Source organism: Macaca mulatta, chromosome 6 (genome assembly GCF_049350105.2).
Source record: "Macaca mulatta isolate MMU2019108-1 chromosome 6, T2T-MMU8v2.0, whole genome shotgun sequence".
NCBI classification, from domain to species: domain Eukaryota; kingdom Metazoa; phylum Chordata; class Mammalia; order Primates; family Cercopithecidae; genus Macaca; species Macaca mulatta.
The window spans coordinates 124,844,026-124,869,728 of NC_133411.1; the positions used below are offsets into that span (position 1 = coordinate 124,844,026).

The 25,703-nt window shown below is 37.0% G+C and overlaps 1 protein-coding gene across 5 annotated transcripts in view; it reads left to right on the forward strand.

Moving 5' to 3' along the window:
• AP3S1 (adaptor related protein complex 3 subunit sigma 1) overlaps positions 1–25,703 on the forward strand; it is a 158,330-nt gene that overhangs the window by 29,960 nt on the left and 102,667 nt on the right. For 3 of the 5 annotated variants that reach the window (XM_028849668.2, XM_015140612.3, XM_001086177.5), the window contains exon 4: positions 21,938–22,009. The exons of the other annotated variants lie outside the window; for them this stretch is intronic. In XM_028849668.2, coding sequence (XP_028705501.1) covers positions 21,938–22,009 — 72 coding nt within the window. The remainder of the gene's footprint in view (positions 1–21,937; positions 22,010–25,703) is intronic. 5 annotated transcript variants of the gene reach the window in all.

Sequence of the window (25,703 nt, forward strand, 5' to 3'; positions counted from 1 at the left end):
GGTTGATCTTGTTATGAGAAGGTAGTTCTGTCTCCAAAGGGGATTAGATGGGGAGTTTTCAAAGAACAAACATGCTATTAATATGTCATATCCGAAGTAAATTCTGTCGTGTACTCATGGAAAGTGGAAACTGTCTTCTGTGTTTTGCAAAATTTTTTAGCCATGCTTCACACGTTGATCATTTGCTTTGATATTAGGTAACATATAGAAAAAAGGATTTCAGGAGGACTTTGTCATTTTCCTATTACTAAAGTAGGCTAGAGCTGTTTTTACAATACCCCTGAGTTACCACATGCTGATGTATTGTGTCACAAAAAAAGATTTCTGTAATTCACCTTATAGGTACTATGTCTATCACTACCAGAAACATGTTGGAAGTTCTTTGGTTGTGATCTTTCCCCTTCAATTACCACAGTTCATTAAATACTGAAGAGGGAGTGTACTGAGCATACATGAGTCAGTCACTTTAAAAACATTGGTTGAATAAACAAAGATGGAAGTGAGTAGCTTATTGTTTCTGCTTCTGTTTCATCAAATAGCTATTCAGAGAGAACTGATTTTCTTAGTTTGTTCATCCTCTAGTTTGGAGAAAGGCAATTTTAATGTAAAAAGTAAAAGTGGAAAATTATAAACCAAGAGTTTACATCAAAACCTCTTGGTCTTGCATATTCTTTTAGAGAACAGATCAAGAAAACTCAGCATATAACTATTAAGCCTATGCTTATAATTTTGATATTTTAAATATTAAAGTGATACCATTCATATAACTGGAAGCATATATTTTAATACAGAGAGTTAGTGTCTCTGAGGTATGCATATGTTGTCCCAAATATGAGTTTGTATCTTGTATAAAATCTGGGAGAAGGCATTATTAGTAAATTCGATATGAAATTTACACCACTATTCCACCAGTACTGAATTTACATCAGTATTCCACAGAATTTACACCAGCTACCCAAATGAATGATCAGTTTTTGTTTTCTTTTGTTTCTTTTTTAAAATTCCTTGTAAGTTTGGAAAAAAGGGGTAGACATTTTTTGTTATTGATATATACCATTTTAGTGTGATATTAACTGCCATGTATCTGAGAGTTAATAGCTAGATTTTTAAGGCGTCCTTTCTGTTGTAGCATATTGTTATTGGAAGTTGGAAGTGTTAAAATATTTACAGGATGAGAATAAAAGTTTATCAAATATTAATGTTGGGTTGAGTTATTTATAAGCAGTCGTATTGTCCTTAATTAGTTTATTATGCCAAGCTGATAATGGAGGCATATAAATTCACTGGATAATTCCAAATTTCTATTATAGTTTTCTGTACCACATATAACAGTAATCAGAGCATCAGTCTTATTCAGTTGTAGCTAGTTGAAAAAAAAATAACAAAATTGAGAACTAACAGCTAAACTTTTCTTAGGTTTAGAAAGATACGTTCTGACCATGTTGTTAGAATGTATATTTAAACTGGAACTCCATATATAACATTTGTTATTATTACAGTACCATTAGACTACCTTTTCAGGAATTATTTTATTCGTAGCTGCTGATGCTAAGTTAGTATGATATTGAGCAAGTTATTTATTCTTTGTAGACCTTAATTTTTTTTTACCTGTAAAGTATACTTGTTTCAACATGTTGCCTACAGACATGAGGTTGTTAGAAAAGACTTGTGAATTAAAGCTATCTATTATCTTGTAGTGGTTAAAACCATTCAGCTCTGCCATATACAAGCTATGTAATTTTGGGCAAGTTATTTAACCTCTTTGACCCTAACTTTCCTCATCCACAAAACAGGAATAATAATAACACCAACTCACAGAGTAGGTGTGCACATTAAAAAAAGATATTTCATGTGAAACCCATGACTAAATGATTAACATGGTTTTTAGCTAACATTATCATTAAAGCATGTATTTGTGAGAAAGGCATGTAAAATATTATTTTGTTAGTACACAAACTGAATTAAGTAAATAGGTTTTTTTTTTTTAATCTTTCTGACTTTCTCATTGTTAGAAGCATTTGTGAATCTGTTTATCCTGTATGTTGTTTGATGGCTTGGAATGAATTTTATATGACACATTTATGTGATAAGAAATAGTCTTCACTGGGGAAATTTATAAGCCAAGAATCCTTAAGTGAAGAAAGGTCTCTGATCTTCCCAGCATCACCTAGCAAATTATGGTGAGGTAGGTGCTGCTGACCGACTGAACATACAGTGGTGTGCCAATGAAGGCCCACCCAGTTATTGTTCTCATCTATCATGATGGTAGGCCTGAAAGTACACTTGTTGGTGGGGTAACAGATATACTGTTTAAGCCTTGGGCTATGTAGGTTTGGGTACCACCTGTTTTTTAAAATTGCCTGGGAAAACCAACCGTCCAGCACTTGGAAATTATGGGAATTTGCAACTCTCCTGTTGGAGATAAACTAACTCCTGGTCCCAGAAGCAGATGAGTTTCTGGTACAGTTCCTCCTGCTGGAGCAAGAGGGATCCCTGGCCTAGCGAGCTTATTTTCCAGGCACTCAAGTGAATGCCCAGGATCATTTTAGGAAAATTCTGCCTCCTACATTATACAGTGTTACCCGGTTATTTAAAACTTTCTGTTTTCAATAAGATTTGTTTCTCATATATTTTTGGGCAACCCCCAATTTTTTAAAAATAGTTTGGGTCAGATTGTTAGAGTTGTGCAGGATTCCTAAAATTATTTTCCTGTGTTATTTTCATGCTTGAGAAGTCTAATTTCCAACAATTGCAAATATAATAATTCTTAGTTATTTATGTTGCTATTTATTTGTGACAAATCCTGGTATCAAATCCTGGTATCAAATTTGATGATACCTGCTCTTATAATTTACATGTTTCATTGATGTCTTAGCAGTTCATTTAGGAGGCATCATGGTGTCAAGTTTAGAGTGTCAGGGTGTTAGAGTCAGGTAGTATGGATTTGAATCTTGGCTCTGTCACCTAACAGTTGTATAACTTTAGGCAATTACTTAGTCTCATCTTTCCCCAGTTTTCTTTTTTCTAAGTGTTGATATTCATACTTATCTCACCAGCGTTGTTGTAAGAATTAGAACTAATTTATGTAAACAACCAGCAAATGATTTAGAATATAGTGGACAAACTTTTCTTAGTTACTTCACAGTAGTGAAGGAAGTAGTTTAGAACTCAAGTGCTTAAAATCAGAATTTTGGAGCTGGAAGTGACTTAAAATTTATTTTCTTCCCTTCAATGTAGGTTTAAGAGAAAAACTCAGCTTATGTTGGTCTCCTTCTTTGATTTAAGGTAAATTCATCATGTCCTAATGTAGAATGGTTGGTTTTCAGGAAGGAATTGGACATGGTAGGGAGACTCCCCAAATTTGACATTAACCACAGTACAGCTATTAACCCAATAAATTAACATTGATACACAACTATATAATCTGTAGGCCTTGTTTACAGTTTGCCAGTTGTCCCATTAATGTCCTTTTCTCATTCCGGATGTAATTCACACATTCCATTAGCTGTCATGTCTCCTTTATCTCCTTTACTGTGTAACAATTCTTTAACTTTGTCTTTCGTTCATGTCTTTCATATACTGATCCTTTTGATGAGTACTAGCTGGTTATTTTGATATTCCCCTATTTGGGTTTGTTTGATACTTCATAATGATTTAGACTGTGCATTTTTGGCAAGAATGCCACAGAAATGATGTTATGTCCATAGTGCATCATATCAAGAGGTATATGGTGTCCATTTGTTCCACTACTTGTGATACGTGATGATCACTTGGTTAAGGTGGGGTCCAACAGGTTTATGCACCATAAAGTTTCATTTTCCCATTGTGCTAGTATATTATGGGGAATATTTGAGACTATGTAAATATACTTTTTCTAATCATATATTTGTTCATTCATCCTAGTATCTATTGATCATTCTTACCTAAAAGAATTATTAATATTTGTGGTGTTTATCAAATGGTGGGGTTTTTCTTCTATCATACCTTCAATATTTAATAGTTGAAATTCTGTGAGGAAAAGCTTTGTGATACATATATTTTTAACTATACTGTAAGTTCTGGGATACATGTGCAGAAGGTGCAGGTTTGTTACATAGGTATACACATGCCATGGTGGTTTGCTGCACCCATCAACCCGTCATCTACATTAGGTAGATGTAGGATAGCATTATCTCCTAATGCTATTCCTCCCCTAGCCCTCCACACCCTGACAAGTCCCGGTGTGTGATGTTCCCCTCCATGTGTCCATGTATTCTCATTGTGCAACTCTCACTTATGAATGAGAACATGCAGTGTTTGGTTTTCTGTTCCTGTGTTCGTTTGCTGAGAATGATGGTTTCCAGCTTCATCCATGTCCCTGCAAAGGACATGAACTCATCCTTTTTATGGCTGCATAGTATTCCATGGTGTGTATATGTACCACATTTTCTTTATCCAGTCTATCATTGATGGGCATTTGGGTTGGTTCCAAGTCTTTGGTATTGTGAACAGTGCTGCAATAAACATACGTGTGCATGTGTCTTTACAGTAGAATGATTTATAATCCTTTGGGTATTTACCTGGTAATGGGATTGCTAGGTCAAATGGTATTTCTGGTTCTAGATCCTTGAAGAATCACCGCACTGTCTTCCACAGTGGTTGAACTAATTTACACTCCCACCAACAGTTTAAAAGCGTTCCTATTTCTTCACATCCTTGCCAGCATCTGTTGTTTCCTGACTTTTTAATGATTGCCATTCTAACTGGAGGGAGATGGTATCTCATTGTGGTTTTGATTTGCATTTATTTAATGACTAGTGATGATGAGCTTTTCTTCATGTGTGTTGACTGCATAAATGTCTTCTTTTGAGAAGTGTCTGTTTATATCCTTTGCCCACTTTTTGATGGGATTGTTTTTTCCTTGTAAATTTGTTTAAGTTCCTTGTAGATTCTGGATATTAGCCCTTTGTCAGATGGATAGATTGCAAAAATTTTCTCCCATTTTGTAGGCTGCCTGTTCACTCTGATGATAGTTTTTTGTTTGTTTGTTTGTTTGTTTTTGCTGTGCAAAAGCTCTTTAGTTTAATTAGATCCCATTTGTCAATTTTGGCTTTTGTTGCAATTGCTTTTGGAGTTTTAGTCATGAAGTCTTTGCCCATGCCTATGTCCTGAATGGTATTGCCTAGGTTTTCTTCTAGGGTTTTTATGATTTTGGGTCTTATGTTTAAGTTTTTAATCCATCTTGAGTTAATTTTTGTATAAGGTGTAAGGAAGGGGTCCAGTTTCAGTTTTCTACATATGGCTAGCCAGTTTTCCAAACACCATTTATTAAGCTGGGAATCTTTTCCCCATTGCTTGTTTATGTCAGATTTGCCAAAGATCAAATGATTGTAGATATGTGGCATTATTTCTGAGACCTCTGTCCTGTTCCATTGGTGTGTATACCTGTTTTGGTACCAGTACCATGCTGTTTGGGTTACTGTAGCCTTATAATATAGTTTGAAGTCAGGTTATCATGATGCCTCCAGCTTTATTCCTTTTATTTAAGGTTGTCTTGGCTATACAGGCTCTTTTTTGGTTGCATATGAAATTTAAAGTACTTTTTTCTAATTCTGTGAAGAAAGTGAATGGTAGCTTGATGGGGATAGCATTGAATCTATAAATTACGTTGGACAGTATGGCCATTTTCATGATTCTGATTTTTCCTATCCATGAGCATGGAATGTTTTTCCATTTGTTTGTGTTCTCTCTTATTTCCTTGAGCAGTAGTTTGTAATTCTCCTTGAAGAGGCCCTTCGCATCCCGTGTAAGTTGTATTCTTAGGTATTTTATTCTCTTTGTAGCAATTGTGAATGGGAGTTCACTCATGATTTGGCTCTGTTTATCTATTATTGGTGTACAGGAATGCTTGTGATTTTTGCACTTTGATTTTGTATCCTGAGACTTCGCTGAAGTTACTTATCAGCTTCAGGAGATTTTGGGCTGAGATGATGGGGTTTTCTAAATATATAGTCATGTCATCTGCATACAGAAGCAATTTGACTTTCTCTCTTCCTATTTGAATACCCTTTATTTCTTTCTCTCTCCTGATTGTCCTGGCCGGAACTTCCAATACTGTGTTGAATAGGAGTGGTGACGAGAGGGTATCCTTGTCTTGTGCCATTTTCAAAGGGAATGCTTGCAGCTTTTGCCCATTCAGTATTATATTGGCTGTGGTTTTGTGATACATAGCTCTTATTGAGATAAGTTCCATCTATATGTAGTTTATTGAGAATTTTTAGCATGAAGGGGTGTTGAATTTTGTCGAAGGCCTTTTCTGCATCTATTGAAATAATCATGTGGTTTTTGTCATTGGTTCTATTTATGTGATGGATTACGTTTATTGATTTGCGTGTGTTAAACCAGCCTTGCCACCCAGGGATGAAGCCGACTTGATCATGATGGATAAGCTTTTTGATGTGCTGCTGGATTCGGTTTGCCAGTATTTTATTGAGGATTTTCGCATCAATGTTCATCAGGGATATTGGCCTAAAATTCTCTTTTTTGTTGTTGTGTCTTTGTCAGGCTTTGGTATCATATCATGATGATGATGGCCTCAAAAAATGAGTTAGGGAGGAGTCCCTCTTTTTCCATTGATCGAAATAGTTTCAGAAGGAATGATACCAGCTCCTCTTTGTACCTCTGGTAGAATTCAGCTGTGAATCTGTCTGGTCCTGGACTTTTTTTGGTTGGTAGGCTATTAATTACTGCCTCAATTTCAGAACTTTTTATTGGTCTGGTTCAGGGATTCAGCCTCTTCCTGGTTTAAGTCTTGGGAGGGTGTATATGTCCAGGAATTTATCCATTTCTTCTAGATTTTCTAGCTTATTTGTGTAGAGGTGTTGATAGTATTCTCTGATGGTAGTTTGTATTTCTGTGGGAACAGTGGTTATATCCTCTTTATAATTTTTTATTGTGTCTATTTGATTCTTCTCTTTTCTTCTTTATTAGTCTGACTAGTGGTCTATCTATTTTGTTAGTCTTTTCAAAAAACCACTTCCTGGATTCATTTATTTTTTTGAAAGGTTTTTCGTGTGTCTGTCTCCTTCAATTCTGCTCTGATCTTAGTTATTTCTTGTCTTCTACTAGCTTTTGAATTTGTTTGCTCTTGCTTCTCTAATTCTTTTAATTGTGATGTTAGGGTGCTGATTTTAGATCTTTCCCAGTTTGTCCTGTGGGGGTTTTAGTGCTATAAATTTCCCTTGAAACACTGCTTTAGCTGTGTCTCAGAGATTCTGGTACATTGTATCTTTGTTCTCATTGGTTTCAAAGAACTCATTTTTTTTCTGCCTTAATTTCATTATTTACCCAGTAGTCACCCCGGAGCAGGTTGTTGAGTTTCCATGAAGTCGTACGGTTTTGAGTGAGTTTCTTAATCCTGAGTTCTAATTTGATATAGCACTGTGGTAAGAGTCTGTTCATTAATGATTTCTGTTCTTTTGCACTTGCTGGTGAGTATTTTACTTCCAATTATGTGGTCAGTTTTAGAATAAGTGTGATGTGGTGCTGAGAAGAATGTATATTCTATTGATTTGGGGTGGAGAGTTCTGTAGATGTCTGTTAGGTTCACTTGGTCCACAGTTGAGTTCATGTCTTGAATATCCTTGCTTTTTTTCTGTCTTGATCTGTCAGATATTGACAATGAGGTGTTGAAGTCTCCCACTATTATTATGTGGGAGTCTAAATCTCTTTGTATGTCTCTAAGAACTTGCTTTATGAATCTGGGTGCTCCTGTATTGGGATATATATATTTAGGAAAGGTAGCTCTTCTTGTTGCGTTGATCCCTTTACCATTATGTAATGCTCTTCTTCGTCTTTTTTGATCTTTGTTGGTTTAAAGTCTGTTTTATCAGAGATAAGGATTGCAACCCCTACTTTCTTTTGCTTTCCATTTTCTTGGTAAATATTCCTCCATCCCATTATTTTGAGCCTGTGTGTGTCTTTGCACTTGAAAGGGTCTTCTGAATACAGCAAACCAATGGGTCTTGACCTTTTATCCAATTTGCCTGTGTCTTTTAATTAGGGTATTTAGTCCTTTTACATTTAAGGTTAATATTATTTTGTGTGAATCTGATCCTGTCATTATGGTGCTAGCTGGTTATTTTGCCCGTTAGTTGACACAGTTTCTTCATAGTGTTGATGATCTTTACAATTTGTCATGTTTTTGCAGTGGCTGGTACCGTTTTTTCCTTTCCATATTTAGTGCTTCCTTCAGGAGCTCTTGTAAGGCAGGCCCGGTGATGACAAAATCTCTCAGCATTTGCTTGTCTGTAAAGGGTTTTATTTCTCCTTCACTTATGAAACTTAGTTTGGCTGGATATGAAATGCTGGGTTGAAAATTCTTTTCTTTAAGAATGTTGAATATCAGCCTCCACTCTTTTCTGGCTTATAAGCCAGAAGGGTTTCTGCAGAGAGATCCGCTGTTAGTCTGATGGGCTTCCCTTTGTGGGTAACCCAGCCTTTCTCTCTGGCTACCCTTAACATTTTTTCCTTCATTTCAACCTTGGTGAATCTGACGATTATGTGTCTTGGGGTTGCTCTTCTCAAGGAGTAACTTTGTGATGTTCTCTGTATTTCCTGAATTTGAATGTTGGCCTGCCTTGCTAGGTTGGGGAATTTCTCCTGGATAATATCCGGAAGAGTGTTTTCCAACTTGGTTCCATTCTCCCTGTCACTATCAGGTACACCAATCAAACGTAGATTAAGTCTTTTCACATAGTGCCATATTTCTTGGAGGCATTGTTTGTTCCTTTTCATTCCTTTTTCTCTAATCTTGTCTTCAAGCTTTATTTCATTAAGTTGATCTTCAATCTGTGATATCCTTTCTTCCACTTGATTGATTCGGCTATTGATACTTGTGTGTGCTTCATGAAGTTCTCGTGCTGTGTTTTTCAACTCCACCAGGTCATTTACGTTCCTCTCTAAACTGGTTATTCTAGTTAGCAATTTGTCTAACCTTTTTTCAAGGTTCTTAGCTTCCTTGCATTGGGTTAGAACATGCTCTTTTAGCTCAGAGGAGTTTGTTATTACCCACCTTCTGAGGCCTACTTATGTCAATTTGTCAAACTCGTTCTCCATCCAGTTTTGTTACCTTGCTGGCGAGGAATTGTGGTCCTTTGGAGGAGAAGAGGCGGTCTAGTTTTTGGAATTTTCAGACTTTTTGCACTGGTTTTTCCTCATCTTCATGGATTTATCTACCTTTGGCCTTTGATGTTGGTGACCTTCAGATGGGGTTTTTGTGTGGACATCCTTATGGTCCTTGTTGATGCTATTCTTTTCTGTTTGTTAGTTTTCCTTCTAACAGTCCGTTCTGCTGCAGGTCTTCTGGAGCTCGCTAGAGGTCCACTCCAGACCCTGTTTGCCTGGGTATCACCAGCAGAGGCTACAGAACAGCAAAGATTGCTGCCTGTTCCTTCCTCTGGAAGGTTTGTCCCAGAGGAGCACCCACCAGATGCCAGCCAGAGCTCTCCTGTATGAGATGTCTGTTGACCCCTGCTGGGAGGTGTCTCCCAGTCAGGAGTCACAGGGCTCAGGGACCTACTTGAGGAGGCAGTCTGTCCCTTATCAGAGCTCGAGCACTGTGCTGGGAGATTGCTGCTCTCTTCAGAGTTGGCAGGCACGAACGTTTAAGTCTGCTGAAGCTGCACCTACAGCCACCCCTTCCCCCAGGTGCTCTGTCCCAGGGAGATGGGAGTTTTATCTATAAGCCCCTGACTGGGGCTGTTGCCTTTCTTTCAAAGATGCCCTGCTCAGAGAGGAGTAATCTAAAGAGGCAGTCTGGCCACAGTGGCTTTACCGTGTTGCGGTGGGCTCCGCCCAGTTCGAACTTCCAGGTGGCTTTATTTACACTGTGAGGGTTAAACCACCTACTGAAGCCTCAGTAATGGCAGACACCTCTCCCCCAACTAACCTCCGGTGTCTCAGGTTGACTTCAGACTGCTGTGCTGGCAGCAAATATTCAAGCCAGTGGACCTTAGCTTGCTGGGCTCCATGGGAGTGGGATCCACTGAGCGAGATAGACCACTTGGCTCCCTGGCTTCAGCCCCCTTTCCGGGGGAGTGAATGGTTCTGTCTTGCTGGTGTTCCAGGTGCCACTGGGGTATGACAAAAAACTCCTGCAGCTAGCATGGTGTCTGCCCAAACGGCTGCCCAGTTTTGTGCTTGAAACCCAGGGACCTGGCGGTATAGGCACCTGAGGGAATCTCCTGATCTGCAGGTTGCAGAGACCATGGGAAAAGTGTAGTATCGGGGCCAGGTGGCACCATCCTTTACAGCACAGTCCCTCACAGCTTCCCTTGGCTACGGGAGGGAGTTCCCCAACCCCTTACGCCTCCCGGGTGAGGCAACGCCCCACCCTGCTTCTGCTCACCCTTCCTGGGCTACACTCACTGTCTCGCCAGTCCTAATGAGATGAGCCAGGTACCTCAGTTGGAAATGCTGAAATCAACTGCCTTCTGCGTTGATCTTGCTGGGAGCTGCAGACTGGATCTGTTCCTATTCGGCCATCTTGCCAGCCACCTCCTTTGTAATATTTATACTCTTTTTAAGTCACTGCTCAAAATATCAATCATACCATATTCAACTGTAGGTAGAAGAATGTATTTTTAGGCCAAATACCATTTTAAAAATCAGCTTTTGCTTGGGAGTTTAAATATAGTTTTGACAATTTATGTCAATATAAGCTTTAAAAAATGTTCTCATGAGTAGTTTTATACACAGAAAGAAATTATTCAGAGTTTACTTTCATTTTTAAAATTAATACTTATTAACCTTACAAATTCATAAACCCGGTTCTTTCTTAGAAATTCAACATACAAATCAAATTAAGTCACTTAAATGGAGGGACTGAAACATAATTAAGCTTCCTATAGTACAAGCAGTCCTCGCTTTGCAGAATACCATGGTAATAATTCATGTTTGCAGGAACCATGTTTATCACTTTGCACGGTTCAGTGGTTGCTGAGATCCATTAACATGGTACCGTATAAAGCAAGGAGTACCTGTATTTTAAACTGAATTTATATATGTAATATGTTTTATTTTTATGCTCATATTTTGGCAAACTTTCTCAAATTTTTAAATATCTCAAATTAATTTTTAGAAGTTCATGTATTATGGTGATTCTTAAGTTATCTTAAACATTCTAATACATCAATCAATGTAGGCAAGTTTTCCTTTATATTTCAGCTTAAAAAGGCAGGTGGATCACGAGGTTTGAGGAGGTTGAGACCAGCCTGGCCAATGTGGTGAAACCCCATCTCTACTAAAGATACAAAAAATTAGCTGGGCATAGTGGTGTGCGCCTGTACCCAGCTACTTGGGAGGCTGAGGCAGGAGAATCGCTTGAACCCCGGGGGGGCGGAGGTTGCCATGAGCTGAGATCACACCTTTGCACTCCAGCCTGGGCGACAGGGTGAGACTTCATCTCAAAAAAAAAAAAAAGAAAGAAAAAACAACCCATTCCAATTGGATATTCAGGTTTACGTTGAAATTTAGATTTATAAAAGCCTAGTCTGTTAAGTATTCTTATGATACCACATTTTTTTAAGGCGTAAGTATTTAAATAACTATATAGATTCTTTCTAAACTTAACATGAAAATACTAATATTATAGGTTCACATCATAATTTCTGTTACTTTAAATCTTTCTGGATTAAAAAATCACTTAACTAGTAAGGCAACCATTTTTTTTCCTAGTTTCTGAGGTTATTATATGTTGACTTGAGAGGCCCTGGCCTGATTCAAGATTGATTCTTTGCTAACACACTAATAGGAACACTGATACAGACATTCTATCACATAGAAAAACTGTTGATCTCAAAGTTCTTCCTGGGTTGAAATCATAGCCCTATGACTTAATAATATGAACTTAACTAATATTACTTCTTTGTACTTCCAGAAGTCTGCACTAACATTATGGCCAACATCATTTACTACATTAGTTGTATTTCCGTTTCTTCTGCTTTCTTGAGTATTTCAGTGTCTTCCTCCTGGTTCCAAAGACACATTAATGACTTTCCATCTGTATTAGTCAATGTCCTCCAGAGAGACAGAACTGATAGGATATATGTATATATGAAAGGGAGTTAGTTTATTAGGGAGAATTGGCTCACACAGTCACAAGGCAAAGTCCCACAGTAGGCCGTCTGCAAGCTGGGGAAGAAAGAAGCCAGTAGTGGCTCAGTCTGAGTCCAAAAGCCTCAAAAACATGGAAGCCAACAGTGCAGCCTTCAGTCTGTGGCCAAAGGCCGGAGAGTCCCCTGGCAAACCATGGTGTAAAACCAAGAGTCCAAAGGCTGAAGAACCTGGAGTCTGATGTTTTAGGGCAGGAGGAACCAAAGGAAGCAATCAGTGTGGGAGAAAGATGAAAGCCAGTAGACTCAGCAAGCAAGGTTATTTCACCTTCTTTTGCCTGCTTTGTTCTAGCCATGCTGGCAGCCAGTTGGATGGTGCCCACCCACACTGAGGGCAGGTCTTCCTCTCCCAGTCCACTGACTCAAATGTCAGTCTTCTCTGGCAACACCCTCACAGACACGTCCAGAAAGAGTACTTTACCAGCTATCTAGGCATCCTTCAATCAAGTTAACACCTAATATTAACAATCATCGTGTTGAATCCTTTTGTTAACTTCTTTTATTCTCCTTGAAATTTATCATTTGATTTAGGCAGACGAAACACTTTAAAGAATGGTGTGAAAAGCCTGTGTTTGTAGTTACTTCTTTTTCTATTTCTTCACTTGAAAGGAAGTTATGAATGAGATTTTAACTGTTAACAGTAGATTTTTGTGGGTGCTGTATGGACAGTTCAGATTTTTGCTTTATACTTTTCTGTATTTTCCATATTTTCTAAATGATCGCTTCTTACTACATTAGAAATAATGTATTATTTGTTGTTGATGTCGGTTCTGGAATTAGATTTTTGAGATTTGAATCAGGACTCTACCATTAAGTGTTAGTAGTTAACCTTTTGCTTTAGATTACTCTTCTGCAAATGGTTGATGATAAAAGTAGTTGTCTTATGGGATTACTGTGAAGGCTCAAATAAAATACTTAAAGCACTCAGAACAGTGTTAATGCTACAATACTACGTAGAGTTGACTCTTGAACAACACAGGTATGAACTGTGTGGGTCAACTTATACACAGATTTTTTAAAATAAAGATTACACTGAGTGTACCTGCCTCTCGTGCCTCCCATTCCACCTCCTCCACTTCTTCCATCTCTGCCACCCCTGAGACAGCAAAACCAACCCCTCGTCTTCCTAAGTGTACTCAATGTGAAGACGAAGATAAAGATCTTTATGATGAACTATTTCCACTAAATGAATAGTAAATATATGTTCTCTTCCTCACTATTTTCTTAATAACATTTTTTCTCCAGCTCGTTTTATTGTAAGATTACAGTATATAATACATACAACAAAAAATGTACTAATTGACTGTTTATGTTATCGATAAGTCTTCTGGTCAGCAACAGGCCATTAGTAGTTAGGTTTTTAGTGAGTCAAAAGTTGTACACAGATTTTCAACTGTGTGGAGAGTCAGCATCCCAATCCCCCTGTTGTTCAAAGATCAACTGTACCAAGTAAATGCTAGCTGTTACTATCGTTAACTTTCTATAAACCACAGAGAAAGAATCATTAATGTAAACTCTTTCAGAATTATTATGATGTGATACAGAAGATAGATGGTCCTTTCTTCAACTCTTAATTTCTCTATATTGACATTAAGAGTTCATTATGTGTTAAGTGCATGGTACATAGTAAATGCCCATTAAATGACTGTTTTTGCTAACATTGTCATCACTGGCATGTGAGTGTCCAAGTGAAGTGTAGTAGAAATCCAGTCCAGAATGCAGTCATATGTTGAGTCAAGTGCTATTTACATATCTTGAACACCATACTTTAAAGATTCTTAATAGTACATGCAGTAGTACATATTGGAGAGTGTACCTAGGCTACATTCATAATTGTTCTTCAAAGATAAATGATCTGATTTTAGGTTCAGTTTGTCTTCCCTAGACCTGTTGGTACATTCAGTATTTGTAATGGTATTTTTTAGTTATTGGTTTGAGTTAAACCAAGATGTTTCTCTCTAGAACATCTTGCTGGTGATGAAAAAAAATTTTTTTTGCTTCAGCATATTAGTATCCTTAAATTTATGCCTCCAATTTTTGCACTGAAGACTTTTCCTATCTTATAACATGTCAGTGTAACCCTTTTTTATTTCATTTATTATTGTAGGTTCAAAACAGCAGGATATGTTCCTCCTGAATTTTAACAGAAATTTCTAAACCGAGAAACAAAATTTTTTTTGACTTAGAAACTTGAAAGGGGGTCTGCCAAATAAGTGGTATTGTTTAAGGGTAATTTGTGATATTTTTATTTTATCTTGTGTACATTTTTATTTCTCCATGTGTTTGTTATAATACTAGCTAATGTGTATTGAGTGTTTTCTTTTGTGGGACATTGTTTTAAGCCCTTTATATTTATTCACTTAATCCCTAAAACAACTCTATAATATAGGTACCATTATTATGCTCAGATAAGAAACTGAGGCTTAGTGTTAAATAACTTGCCCTGGATCTCAGAGTTAGAGGCAAAGCTAGAATTTGAGTATACATGCTAAAGTTTGTGCTCTTGAGTACTCAGTACTAAGCTGCCACATAATAGATACCTGTTACTCTTTGTAGCCTGGATATATAGGTCACTGTTTATGGCTTGGATGTAAAGACAAAGAAAACACAAGAATGTTTTATAACTAGAATAGCATGGGAAAGGAGAACTGTTAATATTTGGAGGAGGCATTATTCAGAATCTATTTATTTTTTATATTTATTTTTTGAATACTAGGTAATTAAAATGCAGGACAATTTAAAATATTATTCTTTTTTGTAAATTAGAAGTAATTTTTCTCCCACCAGCTTTTGAATTCCTTGAAGACAGAGTTTAGGTCTTTGGTTTTATATCCCTGGCACCTGAATAGCTACTCAGTAGTGGTTAGATACCTGTTATATTGAAATTGTCTTTAAACTTTATATCATTTTAAAATTGAGACACAAGAGGGTGCTATTTACTATGACACTTCTAGGTCTTACCTCCTTTTGTCTTTCTCCTTGTGAAATAATAATGAAACAGCAATTTTGTTGTTGTTATGGTTAGAACTATCAAGACTCTAATTTTTCCCCCTAATTTCTTCACTTCAGATTGTCGTTTATTTGTTTTTTGTTGGCCTTGTCCATGTAACAGATCATCAGTGTGTATGGACCTTAGGGCTCTAGATTTCTAATTATATCAAATAATTTTTGCTAAATCAAAAGAAAATTAATAGAAAGTCTTTTGAAGAAGGTTTTTGATTTTTTAAAACTGAACATAGTATCTGAGTGCTTTAAATTTTAAGATTTTTTTCATAAATTAAGAACATGCAGTTATAATGACATTTTGCTGCAGGGTATACTTTTTTTATAGTATTCACATTTTTTTACACTTGGTATTGTTCTGAATTAAATGTGGACAGCATTTTTCCTTTCTAAGTTAACAAATCACAGTGTCTTGGTGGTTGTGGCATGTAGTCATCTTCGTTTTATATCAGTATTTATCAGCAGAATTACAATTTTCTATTTCTATTTTAATTTTATAATTATCACGTAATTTGAACAGCCAGATAAATAATTCTGGCTGCCATTTATTAAATGGGTCTTTGGAACTATGCTGGGCCCTCGATCTAAATTGTTTAACTCAATTTTTATGATAATCCAGAAAAGTAGGTACTTTTATCTCTATCTGATAGTTCTGAGATTTAAAGGAGTGAAATGATACTTAAGGCCACAGAGCAGGGATTTGAAGCCACGTATGTCTTCCTGGTTTCAAAGCATGTATCCTCAACACAGTACTGTACTGTCTGTATAGGCAACCCATATTTTTTACCACTCCCTAGTTTACCAGAGGCACACTTAATGCTATCACAAACTTTTTTTTTCTTTTTTGCCCAGTATAATCTGCACATTTAGTAGGTTCTGCTGATCTTTTATAAACACATGTAAGTGAAGGGGAACTATTTAGACAGCATTTTTACCAGGATGGTCTTCTAACAGTTAAAAAAGGATGACTGCAACATGTAGGTATTCAATGGAACTAGAAAAATTAAGAAAGAAAAAATAAAGGCATACTGGAAATTGTATTCTGATTAGTAAATCTAATAATGATTTAAAATCGAGTAAGACCACTCCACATCATACACAAAAATCAATTTCAGATAAATTTGGTCCAAACTTGAAGAGTAAAATAATAAAGCTTTTGTTTTCTTCTGAGTGAATCTCTTTCCTGACCTTGCTGTAGGCCAAGATTCCTTAAAGTGGACATAAAACAATATTAACTAAAAAGAAAAAAACTGAAAAAATGGATTTTATTGGAATGGAAAATTTCTGCTCTTGGAATGAAAAGGCAAGCCACCGAACTGGCAAAGATATTTGTAATACATATGACAAAAGACCGTAGCTAGAATATATAAAGAATTCCTATACATCAATAAGAAAATACAGACCACTTTAATCCCAGCTACTCAGGTGTCTGAGGTGGAAAGATTGCTTGAGCCCAGGAGTTTGAGACCAGCCTGGGCAACATAGTGAGACCATGTTTAAGAAAAAATAATGATAAAAAGACCAATAGAAAATGAGCAGAAATCTTGAACAGGCTTTATGAAAATGGATATCTAAATGGGTAATACAGATGAAATGGTACACAGTCTTATATCAGAGAAGTACAAGTTAATATCATCATATACCACCACACACCGTTGAGTATGGTTAAAGTTAAAAGATGGGTAACATAAGGTGGTGACAAGGCTATAGAACTGCAGAAACTCTCATACACTGCTGTTTAAAGTCTAAGTGTGCATAATTGTTTTGAAAGTCTATTTGGCACTATATACTAAAGCTTAACCTACGCGACTCTTTGACCTAGGAGTTCTATTCTGAGTATATAATCAGTAGATATGTGTATATATATATGTTCACCAAAAGATGTGTAAGAAATGTTTCTAACAGTACTAATTGTAATGGCACCATACTGGAAACAACCCAAATTTATATCACCAGTAGAGTGGACACGTGATATTCTAATTCAATGGCATACTGTACAACTAAGAATGATTAGCTGTTGTATTATGTAATAACCTGAATAAATCTCACAAAGATAACAATGAAGAAGCCACTCACAAAAGAGCATATATCCTATGATCTCATTTTAATATGGTTCAGACATAGATAAAATGTATTCATAGTGTTAGAAAGTAGGGTATTGGTTACCTTTGATGGTTGATAGTGACTGATGGACTCTGAGAAGGCTTCTATAATGCTAGTAATGTTAAAACATGATTTGAGTGTTGATTATACAGAAAATTTATGTTATATGTTATGATTTTTGTACTTTTCTGTGTGTATGTTACACTTAAGTAAAAATTTAAGCAGGGGGTAGAACTTAAATGGCTTTATTTCCCATAACTTTTAACTATGATTTTCTAAATAGGTATTCAAATGATTTCTAAGTTAAAGACTATTTTCAAAGTAAATATTTTCTTCTTTCTCAATGGAAATGTCACCAGTAACTTGAGTTGTTTCCAGAGCCCTGGTATCATCCCAGGCTGTCTAGTTTCTTTAAGCAGATGTGCCTATTAATAGGGGTCTAAAGCAAAACAGTAAGAAAAAGAACTTTCCCAACTATTTCATGAGGGCTGCCCTGGTAACAGCGAGAATTTTCTTCTTTTCACTCCTATTATTACTTGCTCCAAAAAGTTAATATATGTTCATTGCTTACTCTGTGTTCAAGCAGCATTACCCCATTCAGTCCTCATAACAGGAGTCTGTTGTATCAAAGAGGAAAAATGTATCTGAATTAGTTAGAATGAATAAAGTCATTTCAGGTACCGTGTCACCAGGGCCTTGAGGAGAAATAAATAAAGTTGGGAGTTTGGGTGGATACTAAATGATACTAATTTTTTACCTACCAAAAAATTAAACTAAAATCTCACTTGTGGCTGACCTGTTGTAAAAGGAAAATACAAGATGGTTTTTCGCCTCTACCCCCACAGTCACTCAATACAATACATCTGACACCAGATGTGTGGGAGTTTGTTCCCGACACACCAAGCAGTTCTCCTGCTGGATGTCCTATAATTCAGTGCTGACAGTGTCTATATGGGGATAGTATCAGATCCCATGACACAGTCCCACAAGGCTGCCCCCACTTCAGATGCCAGTTGCAAGTAGTAGGTTGTGACCTGTACTTCTGATTGAGTGATGGTAAATTGGGATTCTTGTGACCCCCCTACTCAGTTCGATTAATTTCCCAGAGCACTTTACAGAACTCAGGGAAACACATTTACCCACTTATTATAAAGAATATTACAAAGGATACAGATGGGTGGGACCCTCATGGAGAACCTCTGCTAGGGCAGTGTGGAAGGGAAATGTGGGGTCAGAGCCACCACACAGAGTCCGTACTGGGGCACTGCCTCATGGAGCTGTGAGAAGAGGGCCATCATCCTCCAGACCCCAGAATGATAGATCCACTGACAGCTTGCACTGTGTGCCTGGAAAAGCCATAGACGCTCAACACCAGCCTGTGAAAGCAGCCAGGAGGGAGACTGTACCCTGCAAAGCCACAGGGTTGGAGCTGCCCAAGGCTGTGGGAGCCCACTTCTTGCGTCAGTGTGACCTGGATGTGAGATATGGAGTCAAAGGAGATCATTTTGGAGCTTTAAGATTTGACTCCCCCACTGGATTTCAGATTTGCATGCACCCTAATAATTCAACCAAAAAATGGGCAAAAGATTTGAATAGACATTTCTCAAAAGAAGACATACAAATGCCAAACAGGCACGTGAAAAGGTGCTCAACATCATTGATCATCAGAGAAATGTAAATCAAAACTGCAGTAAGATATCATCTCATCCCAGTTAAAATGTCTTATATGCAAAGTCAGGCAATAATAAATGCTGGCAAGGTTGTGGAGAAAAGGGAACTCTTGTACACTTGGTGAGAACGTAAATTAGCACAACCACCATGGGGAGCAGTTTGGAGGTTCCTCAAAAAACTAAAAATAGAGCTACCATAGGATCCAGCTCACTGCTGGGTATATATTCAAAAGAAAAGAAATCAGTATATCAAAGAGATGTCTGCACTCCCATATTTGTTGCAGCTCTGTGTAGAATATCCAAGATTTGGAAGCAACCTAAGCGTTCATCAGCAGATGAATAATAGATAAAGAAAATGCGGTACATATACACAATGGAGTACTAGCAAAAAGAATGATATTGTCATTTGCAACAACATGGATGGATAGAACTGGAGATCATTATGTTAAGTGAAAGAAGCCAGACACAGAAAGACAAATATTGTATGTTCTTACTTAATTTTAGGATCTAAAAATCAAAACAATTGAAGTCATGGACATAGAGAGTAGAAGGATGGTTACGAGAGACTTGGAAGGGTAGTGGGGGGCTGGAGAAAGGTGGAGATGATTAATGGATACAAAAAAATAGAACGAATAAGACCTACTATTTGATAGCTCATTATGGTGATTATAGTCAATGATCATTGAATTGTACATTCAAAAATAAGTAAAAATGTATAATTGGATTGTTTGTAGCATAAAAGATAAATGCTTGAGGGAATGGATACCCCATTTTCTTTGAAGTGATTATTGTGCATTGCATGCCTGTATCAAAACATTTCATGTACCCCACAGATGTGTATACCTACTGTGTACCCACAGAAATTAAAATAAATTATAGCTAGACAAAATTAACTATATATATTAACTATAATAATTTTGTTGTCACCTCCTTGTGGTGAGGTCAAGTGTTTTGAGTATCTGCTTAAATTGCTATGTCCTGCTAATTGCTATGTCCCCATGAGCAAAAAGTAATCTCTCCTGGTTCTTATGTATTTTTCATCATGTTTACTCAATATCGTAATCCTTGAATAACACCATGGTAACTCCCATACCAAGTGCCACTAGTGATGGTAGAAGTGCCCCCAAGAAGCAGAGAATGTCATGACATTACCAGCAAAAGTTGAATCACTTGATATGTACCTTAGATTGAGATCTGCAGCTGTGATTGCTTTCCATTTCAAGATAAGTGGATCCAGCATACAGACCGTTGAACAGCAAGAAAAGGAGATTTTTGGGAAATTTCATGAAGTCGTACCCCAGCAGGCATGAAAACATTATTTCACATATTTTGTGAAATATGAAATATGTGTTAATTAACTATGTCATTGGTAAGGCTTCCATCAACAGTAAACTATTAGTAGATTTGGGGAATTCAAAGTTATGCATGAATTTTCAGCTGCCTGGAGGGTTGGAGTCCCAAACTCTATGTTGTTCAAGGATGAACTGTAGTTACATGTCCACTTAGCCATCTAACATTGATGCCAGGAAGGAACCTTGGATTGTGGATGTGTAGAAAGGTGCCCTACATAGGAGCAACTATAGCAAGAAGCCTTTTGTTTACATTTTACTCCTTTCCCCATAGGATCACCTGTGAATAGTGGGATGACTATTCATTTCAATAAACTAGGGATAGTCCTGGTTTATAGCTGTTGTTCCAGGCTGTTATTACATTATGATGATATTGCATCCTATTATATAATTTAGTATTAATAGCTGTTTCTTTTTACTTTTAATACTGCCCCATTTGGGATGATAAATTGTATGGTCACTTTATCTGAAATTACCACTGAAAGGGGTGGTGAGAATAGAAATGGGAATAGAATAGTTGGTGACAACTATGCAGTGTGGAATTTAAGAGACTGATTTTTGAAGGTTTGCATCAGGGATCATCAAGACCATCTCAATCATTTACTAGGATGCACTGGACTCAGAAGTTGCTATATTCATGCTATTGTTTATTATAGTGAAAGGATACAGAGTAAAGTCAGCAAAGGCACATGGGATGAAGTCTGGAAGACTCCAGTTGCAAGCTGTCAGGTGTTCCTTTCTACTGGAGTTACACAGGACATGTTTAATTTCCCCAAAAATATGTGATAATGTGTACAGAGTATTCCCAACCAGGGAAGTTTACCCTGGGGGTCAGTCACATAGGTATGTCATGCCTGCATGACTGACCTTGGCTACTTAAGCTTCAGATCCTCAGAGAAAAAGCTTATATTCACTGTAAATCAACATTATTAACATAAAGTCTCTGCTCATACTGGTACAGCATGGCCCAAGACCTCCAGCACACAAAAACACTCTAATCGGACAACTTTCTGAAAGGTCGGAGCTTAGTTCTCAGGAGCTGGCCAAGGGCTAGTCCTGAAAACAGTCCATTTATGGGAATGTGCAGAGTTTGAACAATGCAAGCTTGTTGAGATGACTCTTTTCCACACGATGTCATACAGGTTACTCAGTTTAGAGTTTGTACCCAGGTAAGTCTGATGCCAAGGTCTGTGCTTTTTCCATAAGTAGTTTTTAGTGGTCTTTTATACTGATTTGATAATTAAAAGTTACTGGCTACATTAGATATAGTAGGGAGTTGGACTGTGCCTCACCTCTCTTGATAGATATTTCCTAATGAGCTTTCTTCCCCCACTCACGTCAAAATAAGGAGACTTAGTTGAGTATTTTTAAGTGATTTTGTAAGAAGTGGTGCTAAGACTTTCTAGTTTTAGTGATTTTCAAAAAAAGTTTATTTTGTTTTCTATACTTACGTATTGAAAAGTAGTTTATCTGTAGTTAAACTTGGTATTTTTAGGACTCTATTCTTTTTTTACTTTTTTTATATTTAATACAATTTTTAGTTTGAAAAAGATAAATGTATTATACAAAATTTTAGTTCATAATTAAGAATTGCCTTCCTTATAGATAACAGGTTTGAATAAATTTAAACAGTCTCAAAACCTTTTTTCTTTTTCCATAGGTATTTGTGGAAACATTAGACAAATGTTTTGAAAATGTCTGTGAACTGGATTTGATTTTCCATGTAGACAAGGTACTATTTCTATTGTCACATCTAAGCTTTTTTTAAAAAAAACATTAACTTACAATTGTCATAGCAAAAGTGGCTTTAATGAATAATTCTATTTTTTTCTTTTATTTTATTCTTTTATTATTCAGTTCATAAATTGTTTTTACTATGAGCCAGGCTTTGTGCTTGGTGGAGAAGATTCAGATCCTTCCTTTAGAGGAGTTCACATCTATGGGCGGAAACAGTGGCATTAACAAATAATAATAGTATGTACAGGATGTCAATGGGGACACAGCTGAACCACTTACCTCTCCCTAGGAGACTGTGAAGGGAGGAAATTACATTTAAACTGGATTTTTAAGGGCTTAGTAGATATTTCATACATAGAAAAGGAGAGGATGGTCCTACTGGCAGAGATACAAAATATAGGCCTTTTTGTGAGGAGGGACTGATATTGATCAACAGGCCTAATTTAAAAGAACCATTAATGCCATGACTTTGAACTTTATTGTGAGGCAATTTTTTTAAACAGGTTTTTACTGACATTATTATTGCTTTGTTTGTATATATTTTTGATAGAATGATTTTTTCTTGTGTTATGGAGATTGGATTGATAGGTTGAGAAATTAAACACAGGGAAGTCAATTAAGAGTTTATTGCAGTAGTCCAGAAAGAAATGACTAAGACACTACCATGAGGTTTGAAAGAAGGTAAGACACTAAGATGAGGTTTGGGAGAAGGTAGAAGTGATAGGATTTGATGGCTTATTGAAAGCTGGAGGTGAGAGAAAGAATGACAGATTTCTACCAGTATTGGTTGATATTTGTGATACGGAACTTAGGAGGAAGAGATTCCACTTGCACTATGTGCAGATTTTATTCTGTATTAAGTTTGTATAATCTAAGAGATTCTTTATGAGTGATTCAACTATTGAATAAGATAGTCTGAAAATTTTAGCAAAAAAAAAAAAATGCTGTGTGATTTTTAAAAATTGGCTTTATTGAGGCATAATTTACAGGTGTTAAAAGTCAACAGGTTTAAGCTTACAAAACTAAGATTTGACAAGTGTGTATAGTACATGTAACCAGCATCACAATCAAAGTACAAGGCATGAATTTCATTATTTGTGAATGTCAAAAAAATGCTTTTCTCTTTAGCCAATATTCTAGATCATATCTCTCATTTACCAAGTGATTTGATTTTATAAATTAATTCACTTTGGACAGAGTACTTAAACATGATATGTTTATGAGTCTGTTTTTAGTGTTCTGCTGTTTTTCTCTAATTACTATGTCTAATGCTTTTTCACACTTACAACGACTCTTGTTATTTTTAGTCATTAGGGTTCACAATACTCAAAATTATGTTTTGAAGACCAGGTGCAAGTGCTCATGTCTGTAATCCCAGTACTTTGGGAGGCTGAGGTCGGAGGATTGCTTGAGCCCAGGAGTTTAAGGCCATCCTGGGCAAAATGGCAAAACCCAGTATCTACAAAAAATACAAAAATTAGCCAGGTGTGGTGTTATGCATCTGTAGTGCTAGCTGGTTGGGAGGCTAAGGAGGGAGGATCACCTGAGCCCGGGGAGGTTGAGGCTGCAGTGAGCCATGATTGTGCCACTGAACTTCAGCCTGGGTGACGGAGTGAGACCCTGTCTCAAAAAAGAAAAAAATTTATGTTTTGATACATGATTAAAATTTTTAGAAAGCTGTGTTTTAAAATGACTGCTGAGAGGTCATCATTAGCTTATATAAACACATTTACCATCTTTTAAGAAAATTGAGGACTGTGTTGTAAAATGTGGTGGTAAGAATAAGGTTCTTGTATTTTTTTACTAGAGAAAGAGAATAAAAATTTCGAAGAAAATTAAGCTGTACTCATCTGCAACTTCCATACATGATACAAAATGTTTTTAAAACTTCTATTTCTCATTAGTATGCATTCATTTTAGAAAAATCAGAAAATACAGATGAGAAAAATATGTGAAAATCATCCCTATCCCAGAGATTGCCTAGTGTTAACATTTTAGAATATGTATAGTTCTTGATTTTACATCTTTAAACAAATGCATCTTTAAAACAGTAAAGATGGAATCATACAATATGTATTTTGTGTAGCCTGTTCATTTTACACAACACTATATCACTATTTTAGAACCTGCCAAAATTAACTGTCTCTCTTTTCTCTGGGCTAAGATCTTGTTTTATTTTTTCAAGGCAAGGAGACAAAAGTTTTGGGATACCAAGAGTCGGAGATCAAATAAGTATTTCCTTCCTATTCTCCAAGACAATGCTAACTTTGCTTTCAGCCCTTTGATGAAAATTATTTTCAACTTAAAAAATATATATTTATTTTTAAATTTCAACTTTTAAGCTGCTCTGGACCTTCCAGCAGTAGGAATCTTCTGAGTGACTCAGCTCACATTTTCTTTTTTTTTTTTTTTGAGATGGAGCCTCACTCTGTCACCCAGGTTGGAGTGCAGTGGTGCGATCTCGGCTCACTGCAAGCTCTGCCTCTCAGGTTCACGCCATTCTCCTGCCTCAGCCTCCCGAGTAGCTGGGACTACAGGCGCCCACCACCACACCTGGCTAATTTTTTTGTATTTTTTTTAGTAGAGATGGGATTTCACAGTGTTAGTCAGGATGGTCTTGATCTCCTGACCTCGTGAGCCACCTGCCTCAGCCTCCCAAAGTGCTGGGATTACAGGCGTGAGCCACCACGCCCAGTAACGGCTCACATTTTCTTAAAGGCAAGACCCAGAGAGGTTTACACACAACCCTCAGACTGCTTCTGGGTCACAACTGAGTAGATGAAAAGAGAAAGTTGTAGAGAATACCCCTTCTGTTATCAGTCAGGATGAGTTAATTTATGCTGCAGTAATAAACATGGAAATGTTAAGCCCGTGAAACAAAAAAGGGTTATTTCCTATTCACGCAGTATTTTTATCGTATTCCACATGCTGTCATTTTGGGATCCATGGTAACAGAGCTGCCACTATCCAGAACGTTGTTAGTTTCTATGTCAGAAAAAAAGTTTTCATTGGGTAAATTTATCTGCTTTTCAGGGTATCACAGATGATAATTGTACCAAATATTTTGCCACTACAGACATGCATCAGTAACTTCCTAGCCTCAAATACAACAGTTTCCATGGGGCCAACCGTCCAACCTGTAAACCACTGTCACACATTTTCTTTTATCGTGGTTGTTACCGGTTTCTTTTTATAAATCTTTACATGCTAATAGCTGTATCAATCACATAGGCTAGTGTGGTCACCCTGAAGTAGTGGGACAGACCCGCCCCTACTCACAGTTGGTTTGCATGTAGAGACTAACAATGTCACAGGTGCCCCAAGAGGGTTGGAAAAGGTTTATTACTCACATAATGAGGCTTTCTGGAGAAAGCAGAGAACAACACCGGGCTTGGGTTTTCTGGTGGTTTGGTGGTGGGAATGGGGTGAGCATTTCTGCATGTGGGCCAGGTCTTAGCTAGTCTGAACTTTCCACTAGTGTAAAGGAAGGAGCACCCAGACCTTCTTAACAGCTTGCCCAGATATGAGGCAGAAGAGGAATGGGGACTAGTAGAACTTGAAGGCTGTGAGCAGAGAAACATCAAAAATGGAGTCAGACCCATTATCACGTACAGCTAAGTTATGGTGTGGTTATTACCCCTAAAATCCTAAAATATGAATAATTCAGTATGTTTCTTTCTTAGACTACA